At 50.2% G+C, this 11,186-nt stretch overlaps 1 protein-coding gene across 1 annotated transcript; it reads right to left on the bottom strand.

Moving 5' to 3' along the window:
- Positions 1-3,096: 3,096 nt before the first annotated feature.
- IQCC (IQ motif containing C) lies at positions 3,097-9,787 on the bottom strand. Its single transcript, XM_053268523.1, has 5 exons — positions 9,542-9,787; positions 7,825-7,968; positions 5,869-6,190; positions 5,592-5,710; positions 3,097-3,822 (listed from the first exon to the last, which is right to left on the bottom strand). The coding sequence occupies exons 1-5, from the start codon at positions 9,596-9,598 to the stop codon at positions 3,784-3,786; spliced, it is 681 nt and encodes a 226-aa protein (XP_053124498.1). The 5' UTR covers positions 9,599-9,787; the 3' UTR covers positions 3,097-3,783.
- Positions 9,788-11,186: the final 1,399 nt, after the last annotated feature.

The following is an 11,186-nucleotide window of genomic DNA, read 5'->3' as shown; positions in this document are numbered from 1 at the left end:
CTGTTCAAGTTCGGTCACATTGGATGGTAGGTGTTGGTGGACTGCTATCTTCAAATCTCCCCACAGATTTTCTATGGGATTTAGGTCTGGGCTCTGACTGGGCCACATGAGGACGTTCACTTTTTTCTCCTTCAGCCACTGTGTGGTCAATTTTGCTGTGTGCTTCAGATCGTTGTCATGTTGAAAGGTGAATCTTCTGCCCATCCTCAACTGTCTGGCAGAGGGTAGCAGGTTTTCTTCCAGAATCTGACGGTATTTTGCCCCATCCGTTTTTCCTTCTACCCTAACGAGAGCCCCAGTCCCTGAGGCAGAGAAACACCCCCACAACAGGATGCTGCCACCTCCATGCTTCACTGTAGGTATGGTGTGTTGTGGATGGTGAGCTGCGTTGGATTTACGCCAGGTGTACTGTTTGGTGTTGAGGCCAAATAGTTCAATCTTGGTCTCATCTGACCATAAGACCTTTTTCCATTTGGTATCAGAATCTTCAAGGTGCCTTCTGGCAAAGCTCAAACGAGCTTTAATGTGGCCTTTCTTGAGAAGTGGCTTTCTCCTTGCGACCCTCCCGAACAAGCCACATCTGTGGAGCGCTCGTGAAATTGTTGTCACATGCACAGAACAACCACTCTTTGCCATGAAGTCCTTTAACTCCTTCAGAGTGGCCATTGGCCTCTTGGTAACCTCTCTTACCAGTTTCCTCCTTGCTCTTCCATCCAGTTTGGAGGGCCGACCGGATCCAGGGAGGATAGCAGTCCACCAACACCTACCATCCAATGTGACCGAACTTGAACAGTTCTGTATGGAGGAGTGGGCAAATATTGCTCCGTCTAGATGTGCAAGGTTGATAGAGAAGTATCCCAACAGACTCAAGGCTGTTATTAAAGCAAAAGATGGTTCAACAAAATATTGACATTGCGGGGGTGGGGGTGGGGTGTGTGATCATTTTTCAATCTCAGTAATTCTTGTTTTTTGTTTCTGACACTTTTTCTGGACTGTAATTGTGATGTTTTTCAGTTGGATGTTATAGGTTGCATTGGATAAGTACAGCTGGTGAAGGGAATTTTCTTTGTGTTTTCATTTCAGGATGTAAGGGAACCAGAATTTAAGGTCTATCAAAGGGGGTGATTCTTTCCTATACCCACTGCAGCTCCCATGAAAGGATAAAAGAGTGTCTCCATCAATGAAAGGCACTCAGTGGTAAGGAAAGAGGACCATGTGCACGACTGAGGATCCCGTGTGCTCTCTCAGTGGCTGGCGTGAAGGGCAGCGCGGCCACAATCACCGCCTCCCATCATGCGTATTCTCTGTGGAGCCTGGGGCGGGGGGGGGGGGGCAGCCAGGGGCTCGGGGTACATACAGGCTTCAGCTTCCTGAAAAGCTCAGAAATCAGCAAGTTTGATTTAGGGTCTTAGAACAGCAAAACAAAAAACAGTCAGGACAGTCAACTCAAAGCTCTCAGCTGACACAAATACAGAAGAATTTGCCATTGTTAATGTCCTTACTGCTATATCTAACCACTGTATCTGCATCTGGATAGAGGAGAGCTGGTCTGGTGGTAGCAAGCATGACTTGCCCCATTAGCCAAGTAGGGTCCACCCTGGTTGCATATGAATGGGAGACTTGATGTGTGAGCACTGCAAGACATTCCCCTCAGGGGATGGAGCCGCTCTGGGAAGAGCAGAAGGTTCCCAGTTCCCTCCCTGGCAGCATCTCCAAGATAGGGCTGAGACGAGACATTCCTGCCTGCAACCTTGGAGAAGCCGCTGCCAGTCTGTGAAGACAATCCTGAGCTAGATAGACCAATGGTCTGACTCAGTCTATGGCAGTTTCCTAGGTTCCCATCTGATAACTAGTTCCTGTACCCACATTTTCAGATATCAACAAAATTTATCTCACGGCAGAGTCTACATGGTGCAGTGCAAAAATTAGTTAACATTATGGGGCCATTCACACGATTAGCAAAAATCGGGCTAAGAGAGCCTAGCCCGATTTTTGCTATACGTGAGAACCACCGGGCTTGGCTACAAGCCCGGTGGTTCCAGAGCGGGTAACCCACTCGAGAACCCCTGGTAAAAAACCAGGTTTGCGGAGCAAGCGCTCCGCAAACCTGGTTTTTAGAATCGTGAGTAGCCATGGCGCGGCTTCGCGCCGCGCCTACTTATGAGTAGACCCCTGGCCGGGAGGCTTAAAAGCAGCCTCCCGGCTCGGGGGTCTCCCCAGTATGCCCTGCGCACTCACGGGGGCCGCAAAGCAGAAGAAATAATGCAAGCGTTTCAAAATGCACATTTGCCAGTGTTTGCATCCAGGGAGCAGCTGCAGAATGTTCTCATCACACAGATGGATATTCAGATGCACAGAGCCCTGCTGCTGGCAGATGAAACTGCACTGCCTTTGGATTGACTCCTCTGGGGTTAGCCCAAATGGCAACAGATGAGGAAGTATCATTGGGCTGTTTCGCTACCAGGGATGGTATTTAGTCCTGTATCTATCCATAAGGGTGCCACTGCTCCCAAAGCTAAGGGCCACCAGCTACAACGGGGCTTCTCCAACCCCTGAGCTAAGGAATACGGAACAGCTTACCTGTGCCAGGACCAATCCAAGACCGGCAGCAGAGGCGGGTTGTGGCCCGTGGAGGAGGGTCTGCTGCCCTCTTTCTGAACATAGGTGCTGACAAGCCCTCTGCATCACAAAGCAGGGCCCCAAACCTTGCCCCACCTGGCCCTCTGGCTGACAGTATCCAAGCAGGCCAAGAGGCTGAGTTACATCTAGCCCCCAACTATTAGGGGCCTTCCAAACATGCTTTCTCAAAAGCTAGAAGCAAGCTGGCACAGTGGATCTCTGCTGGCAATGGGTTCAACAGGAAAACTAGAAACAAGAGAGAACACCTTGGCAGCCATCCAGGTGAAAGAGGATCTCTCCAGCACATCACAAAGTGTGGGGCAGGATGCGGGATGAGGAAAAGGTCTTGCAGAGTGGAACGCAGGGTAGAGATCAACCCACAAATCCCTCTGCTAGAGTGGCTTTGCCTCCTGCTGGTGGAAAGTGTGAGATGCTGCTAAAATGTAAGGCCAGATGCAGAAGGAGCGGGGGCGGGGGGAGGAGAAACATGTTTTATTCAAAAACAGAACACAAGTCACTGGCATCTGTTATAAAGGCTTACAGAACAATTGCATGTTGGGGCAAATATAAAAAAACACACAAACACACACACACACCCAGATGTAAAAAAATCACAGCGGAAGCCCAGGGGAGAATTTACGGGTTTCACCAGACAATGTTCCAAAACTTTGCAGCACAGATGTGGGAGTTGGGATCTTCAGAATCACCCCTAACTTGAGACTTCCAGAGATATACCGCCTTCTGTCCCAGGGAGCGACGGCCAACGGAAACATGCCACAGTTCAAATAGCAGCTAATTCTGCAAAGGCTGCTAAACCCAAATGAAGTCTCAACTCCCCGATCTTGGATTTGCCTCCCAAGAGTGCACAAGTGAACCTGAGCCCTCCACAAAGCACCTTGTACAACAGGCAACGTTTTGATTTGAAGTGTGTGAAGAGAATGGTCAGTCTTCCTTGTCGCTTTGCAAGTTACCAAAAGGTGAGCACCGTCGGGAGACATGGGGAGGCCACACGGAGCAGCTAACGTCAAGGAGCGAGAAGCGCTTGCCTGCAGCCTTGGCGGATCTTGTTCCCCAGTGCTTTTTCTTTCTCCCAGGGGTGAGAGCAGACCCACTTCCAGTTCTGTGCGAACAGGACCATGGCTCTTACTCCGGACTGGCTCTTACTCATTCTGGGTTCGCCAATCTCTGCTTCAGGACCAAATACTAGAAGGACAGGCAGGTGGGGAAGAGGTGAAAAGCGGTCAGGGACAGATGAAATCCAGACGGTACTTCTGCCTTTTGTACAGGGCCGGGCCCACCGTCTGGCATGACAAATATTATATTCTAGCAAACATCAGCATATCATTTTCTCTGCTCGATGGCTCATAGACTGAGCTTCAAATCGGGATTTCCCCAGTTTGAATCTTGCTTCTGCCAAGAACTCACAAGGTGGCCTTAGGGCAGGGGTGAGCAAACCTGGCCCTCCCGCTGCTGCTGAACTACAACTCCCATCAGTAAGTTGTGCCTGGGGGTGATGGGACTTGTACAGCCGTCCACCGCCAACCGCGAGGGTTCTGTTCCGGGAAAAGCTTGCGGTTGGCGAATTCACAGTTAGGGCAACATTGCAATGAATGGGAAACAGGGGGTTAGGGGAATCGTGAGCAAAAAAAATCCCCCTGACCCTCGGAAATCTCCCTGACAGGCGGGGAGGGACAGTTAAATGTTTTAGCTTGGTGGTGACACAGCAGGGCACAGCCAAGAGCTCTGCCCACCTCCCAAATGGTCAGGTGCTGGAGATAGAGAGATAGCTCCTTACACGGGCCTGCCGGCACCTTCCTCCCAAATGTACAGATTGGGCCAATTCTGCGCACACGCCTGATCTACAGAATTTGGAAGGAAGGCGGGCCTGTGTAAGGAGCTCTTTTGCGACCTCCAGCCCCCGACCATCTGGGAGGCAGGCAGGGCTCTCACCGCAGTCCTCGCTGCTCCACCACCACACAATGACAGCAGTAAAAGAAAAACAGATCCTCCAAACCCCCGAAAATCGCCCCTGAACCCCTGAAAATGACCCCGACACCTGAAAATGACCCCCAAAACTCACCAAAGTTTTTTTTTTTTAAAGCCTATCCAAACTGCAAATACTCAGGTCACAGTTTGCAAGGGTGGTCAGAATTTCCCAGTCGCAGATACTCAAATCTGCGATTGGGAGACCTGCAATAGGTGAGGGACGACTGCAGCTCAACAACAGCTGGGGGGTCACATTTGCCCACCCCACCGTTGGGAAATTTATCCTCCCTGGTCTCACCTCTCCAACTGTAATATGAAGACAACACTTACTGACCTTACAGGATGGTTGCGAAGATGGCAACAAGAAAACACGTGTGAAGCAGTGCAAATACCCGGAAGTGCTACGCCAAGATTCTCCATCTTGGCTCCCCAGAAGTTGCTGGGCTAATAACCTCTGGGGAGCCCAAGCCCGAGAACTCCGGTGCTATACAAACACTACATATTTTTATTATGAGACTCCAGAAGAGAGCAAGACCCCGCCCTGGCTTCTGACCGCCTCAAGGTCGCTGCCAGCAATGGAACACACACCCCGAGCTTAAAGGCACTCAAGCAGAGGGGTCACCCCACGCAGGGGTGTAGCTATCATGGAGCGGAGGGGTTCAAAGAACTCAGGGCCCCCCAGCTCCGCCCTTCCCTATTTCCTTCATTATCTCCCTTGCTCCAGGGGACCACCAGGGAGAGGGGCGAACACGGGCCCCCTCTCCCCTAGCTACGCCCCTGCTGTCCCCAAGGCCTTGTCTCAGCTGGTGAGTGCTAGACAGCAGTTCTCCTTGCCAAAGGAGCAAAGAGGCGCAGCACCCACGATCCGGCCCCCGCCTGCCCACCCGCCCAAGCCCTGGGCTCTGGGCTTTTGCAGGAATGCCTGCTCCCCTAGGAGCCTCCCCGCCGACAGAGATCAGCCCACGCCTCCCGGGGCCGGCTCTTACATTTTTGCGGCTGGCGATTGCTTGCTGCAGCCAGAGCAGCTCCATGGCCAGATGCCTTCGGTGGCGCTGGAGGTCAGGCAACGCCTGGGGCATCTCCGGTCTTCTCTGGAAAGGGAGCTCTGTACAAGGGGGGAAACATTCAGGAGTTGTCCTGCATCGCCTTTCCCTTCCCTTCCCTCCTGCCCCTCTGCTGTCTCCGCACACAGCAACTGCACAGCACACAAAGGCAGACTCCGTAGAACAGGAAGGGGGCGTCTCACGGCACCACACGCCTTACCCTGGCTCCATCTGGGAGACTCCGTTTCCAGGACAGAGCTGCTCCATTCAGACGAGACGCTTCTGCAGTCCTTGACTTCCTCGCACAGGTTGAGAACGTCCCCAGAGAGCTTCTCCACAAAGTCCTCTGGATTCGGCCTCAGGTCACTAGCTTCAGCCTCTGCCACCACCTCCGCTGGAAGCAGGCTTGGAAGCTGCCCCACACCATCGTGCTCCTTTTGGGAGGGCGACTCAGTCTGACAACACTTTTCCGCCTTTTTCCGAGCGTGACTCTCGTTGGATCCTGTCTCTGGACCACGTAACTCCTTCACTCTCACTGGTTTCTGGACAGAATCATTCAATGCATTTATTTATTTATTTGATTGATTGATTGATTCATATACTGCCTGACTAGGTGTTCTAGGCGGTTCACAAAAATAAACACAACAAAAACAAAATAAGACAAACTGTTAAAACAAACAAACAATTTAAAACATTCAAAGATAACGAAAAGCCTGGCTTAAAAAAATGTGTCTTAAGGGCTCTAACGTCTATAGCAGGGGTGCACAACTCAAATGCCCCAGTGGGCCACAACCAACCACAACTTGCTGCGCAGGGCACCAAGGTCAATTTTCAGCACATTAATTATAACATTAAAGTCAATTATTTAAAATATTAATAAAAATTAGGAACAGAGGGTTGGAGTCTGGGGGCAAGAGAGATAGTGTCAGTAGGCTGACTGTGTTGAACTGCTGCTTATCCATGGGACAGGCCAAGAGCTCTTCATGGCTTTTGCTGCAGGAAATCCCACCTTGGGGGCCAGGAAAAAAAGTCCCCGCGGGCCGGATCTGGCCTCTGGGCCTTATGTCACGCAGACCTGGTCTATAGGGAGCGCATTCCACAGCCCAGAAGCAACTACAGAGAAGGCCCACTCCCTAGGGATGTGCACGGAACCAGGCGGGGGTGATTCGATGGCAGGGGGTGCTGCTTTAAGAGCGGGAGAGGGTGCACTTACCCTTCCCTCCACTCTTTCCCTGCCAGCGCTCCTTTCCCCCCAAAGTTAATCAGGGCAGCAGCGTATCTCCCTGCCTCCCCGTTGACCGGATACAACCGGAAGTATCTGACGTGAGGAACCGGCCGCCTTTCGAACCAGTTCAGAGGCACATCCCTACTGCTCCCAAGTCACTGCAGATGAGCTGGTGGCATCCGGAGACGGACCTCTCTCGATGACCATAATTATTTTATTATTTATTTATTTATTAATTAGATTTATATCCCACTCTTCCTCCAAGGAGCCCAGAGCGGTGTACTACATACTTGAGTTTCTCTTTCACAACAACCCTGTGAAGTAGGTTAGGCTAAGAGAGAAGTGACTGGCCCAGAGTCACCCAGCAAGCATTACGGCTGAATGGGGATTTGAACTCGGGTCTCCCCAGTCCTAGTCCAGCACTCTAACCACTACACCACGCTGGCTCTTTAATAATATTTAATAATGTGCAGTGGGGATCATGCAGAAGAAAGCACTCTCCCAGGTAACTCCTAAATCGTTTAGGGCTTTAAAGGTAATTACCAGCACATTTAATTTAAGACATCATTGAGGGAGAAAAACATTACAGGCAAGAAGAGACAAGAAGATATTTCTATGCACCACTACAAGATGCTTTTCTGCTCAGAAGGTACAACATGGGAATTTTCAAAGAGTCCTCTCTTTAGAAAAAACAACAGCAGAGAAGAGGCTTGTGGCAGTTTACAGACAAACAAATCGGGGTAGACCCTTTCAAGGGCAAGAGCCTGAAACACCAGACACAAAGCCAGATCACCTGACATTCTTGTAGGTGTAAGGGTGCAGAAAGCAGAGACATTACTACCTCTTTTGAAGCTAGTTCTTCTCATCTTTTTCCTTCTGGTGCAATTTAAAAGCTGAGAATTGCAAGCACCGTCAACTTTTGCCAAGAGCAGCAAGAACCAAACACTGTACCTTTGGGAGAAAGACAGGCCTTGGTATAGAACACCTTTTCCACTGCAGTCGGTCTGGAGTCCCTTCAATCTCCCTTACGATGCTCTCGTACTCCTCCTTTAAGCTTTGAAACCTCTTCCTGACAAGATAGCCCCTGACACAAGCCTAGAAAGAAAAGTGAATAAATTGTTGGTTAAAAAAAAAAGTAACAAGGAAGGGGAGGAGGGGGCTGCACAGCCCCCTACCTCAATACAGACCAGCCTGCAACAGCTGCCAACTGTTTTCTTCACTTTCCTCATGTGCCTTTAAACAACAGCTTGACAAGCAAGTGAAACTTTTTCCATCACTATCTCCAAGCCTAGAAAAGGTTCACTGCCTTAACTAACATTCACAAGACTGCTGTTAAAGGCAACCATGAGGAAGCTGGCAACCCTGGTATATTCTGCTTTTTAATCCAGACCCTAGATTGGCTATGCTCTCCTACTCAGATGCTGGAAGCAAGAGAGGAGAGGAAGTGGGGCAAAGAACCAGGTGAGTATCTGTCTGTCTTCTTCTTCCTCCTCCACCACCACCTTTGAAAACCTTTTCATGAGGTCATTTAACAGAGAGCACCATTATTTAATAAATATCCTTAAAAGGCCAGACCTGACACTGAAATACAGTAGGGGGACAGAATGTAACATAGATTTATATAAGGACATTATAATATTAGCATTTTTATTTTCAGTCCCCTTCCTAGCATGGAATTAGCCTTTTTCACAGCTGCTGCACCCTGAGTCGACACTGCATACTGTGAAAAAGGCTAATCCCATGCTAGGAAGGGGACTGAAAATAAAAATGCTAATATTATAGTGTCCTTAAACAAATCTGTCCACCATGATCCCATGATCCCTCTGCTGGTCAGTCACTGACAGCTCAGACCCCATCAGTGTATATGTGAAGCTGGGGTTTTTTTGCCCCAATATGCATCACTTTACTCTTGCTTACGTTGAACCACATTTGCCATTTTATCACTCACTCACTCACCAGTTTGAAGAGATCCTTTTGGATCTGACTCGGTGTAAGGCAGTTTCCTATGCTCCTATGTCTACAGAGACTGGCAGCGGCTCCTCCAAGGTTGCAGGCAGGAGTCTCTCTCAGCCCTGTCTTGGAGAAGCTGCCAGGGAGGGAACTTTTAATCTTCTACATGCAAAGCAGGTGCTCTAGAGAATGTACTAAAATTAATGACAGGGAATGCCCGCTGAAAAGCTTCTTTCCAAAGGGCCATTGTCCATTCAGAGATCCAATGCATCCCATGGCCATTTGGAAGTGGCCATATACTGAGTCAGACCCTTGGTCCATCTAGCTCAGTATTGTCTACCCAGACTGGCAGTGGCTTCTCCAAGGTTGCAAGCAGGATCCTCCCTCAGCCCTCTCTTGGAGATGCGGCCAGGGAGGGAATTTGGGACCTTCTGCATGCAAGCAGGCAGGTGCTCTTCCCAGAGTGGCCCCATTATCTCCTAAGGGATCTTCTCCTCTTACAGCACTCACATTGTGTAGTCTCCCATCCAAATGCAAACCAGGGCGGGCCCTGCTTAGCAAAGGGCCCCAGCCAGCTCTCCTCCCTTCCTTGCCTGATGCTGGCTTGATTCTGCCTGCGGCTGCCAAGTCTCCCGAGACGGGGCTGGGGGTCAACTGCGACCCCCCAGTCTAGGGGATTCGCGGGGCCACTTTCCAGCCACACCCCAGCGGACCCCACCTGAAGCTGCGCCACCCTCCTTGGCAACTGCAGCAGCAGCCGCGCCTCCGCCTCCATCTTCCTCCTCCTCTTCCCAAAGCAACAGTCAGCAGCTGGAACACAAACTCCCCGGCCCGGGCAACGGCGCCTCCCGATGACGCCACTAACGAGCGCCAAGCGAAGCGGACGCTCTCGCCTGCTCGGTGCTGGCGCTACCCTTCGCGCAGTAACCAAGCGCCGGCGCCAGGGGGCGCCGCTGCCCAGCCTCCTGCTGCTGCGCTTGGCGTCAAAGTTCTTCTTCGATCTGGCGGTATATCGAGCCGGAGCCGGAGCCGGATCAGCCTGTCAATGGTGTACTTCATTTCCGGGTTGTGTTAAGCGGCGCTTAGCCAGTGCCTCCGTATTGAATGCAATCAACCCCACGCAGTCATCTTGCATCGCATTTCTGTGGCACCACCTCGCCATCCGCTCCAACTTTCCTGACTTGAAAATACATTTTCTTTTTATTTATTATTTTATTTATGAATCAAATTTGCACACCGCCCCAAACTTTTGTCTCTGGGCGGTTAACATACAATAGCATAAAACAAGTCAAAACATTATACAAAAGCTTAAAACAATTTAACAATTTAAAAATCACCCACAAATTAAAACCTTAAGAATTTTAAAGAACTGAAAAGGCTTGGGTGAAGAGCTGGGTTTTCAAATGCTTTTTAACAATTGTCAGAGAAGGGGAGGATCGTATCTCAGTAGGGAGCGCATCCCCTGCTAACTGGGCAAAGAGGCACCTTTACCATGGTGATTCTCTTTATTTAGTAGGGGGAGAATAACTGGCCCTATCCACCCCCAGCACAGTACCCTTCCAGTGACTGTTGCTGGTGTCTATCTTGTGTTTCTTTTTAGAATGTGAGCCCTTTGGGGACAGGGAGCCATCTTGTTTGTTATTTCTCTTTGTAAACCACCCTGAGCCATTTTTGGAAGGGCGGTATAGAAATCAAATTATTATTTATTATTATTAAGGGATTAAAGGGAGGATATGCCAGCTCCTGGAAAAGTTGACATGGAGAAGTAGATCTGAGTGTCATCAGCGTACTGATAACACCCTGCTCCAAATCCTGATGATCTCTCCCAGCGGTTTCATGTAGATGTCAAAGAGCATTAGAGAGAGTATGGAGCCCTGAGGGACACCATACTTAAGCTCAGATTTCGAAGAGCAACAGTCTCCAATCGACACCATCTGGAATCTGTCCAAGAGGTAGGAGCGGAACCACTGTAAAACAGTGCCTCCTACCCCCAACACCCTCAGATGTTTCAGAAGGATACTATGGTCGATAGTATCGAAAGCTGCCGAGAGATCCAAAAGGACCAACAGAGTAACACTTCCTCTGACAATTCCCAATTGGAGATCATCCATCAGGCCAACCAAGGCAGTCTCCACCCCATAGCCCACCTGAGAGCCAGTTTGAAATTGGTCAATCAGGCTTCCCCAACCTGTGGGCCTCCAGATGTTCCTGAACTACAACTCCCAGCATACCCAGCCACAAGCCTGTAGATAATCAGTTTCCTCCAAGACCGCCTGGAGCTAGGCCACCACCCTCTCAATTACCTTGCCTAGCCATGGGTGGTTGGAAACAGGCCTATGGTTGCTCAACTCTGAGGGATCAAA

Source organism: Hemicordylus capensis, chromosome 7 (genome assembly GCF_027244095.1).
Source record: "Hemicordylus capensis ecotype Gifberg chromosome 7, rHemCap1.1.pri, whole genome shotgun sequence".
In the NCBI taxonomy this organism is placed as follows: domain Eukaryota; kingdom Metazoa; phylum Chordata; class Lepidosauria; order Squamata; family Cordylidae; genus Hemicordylus; species Hemicordylus capensis.
Note: the sequence above shows the minus strand (reverse complement) of the source record. Positions and strands in the feature narration are given on the sequence as shown.

Coding starts and splice junctions, on each gene's coding strand:
- IQCC (XM_053268523.1), bottom strand. CDS start 9,598: ATGGAGGCGGAGGCGCGGCTGCTGCTGCAGTTGCCAAGGAGGGTGGCG. Junction 7,969..9,541: donor GGAGGGTGGCGCAGCTTCAG/GTGGGGTCCGCT, acceptor TTTTCTTTCTAG/GCTTGTGTCAGGGGCTATCT. Junction 3,823..5,591: donor CAATCGCCAGCCGCAAAAAT/GTAAGAGCCGGC, acceptor CTGTCCTTCTAG/TATTTGGTCCTGAAGCAGAG.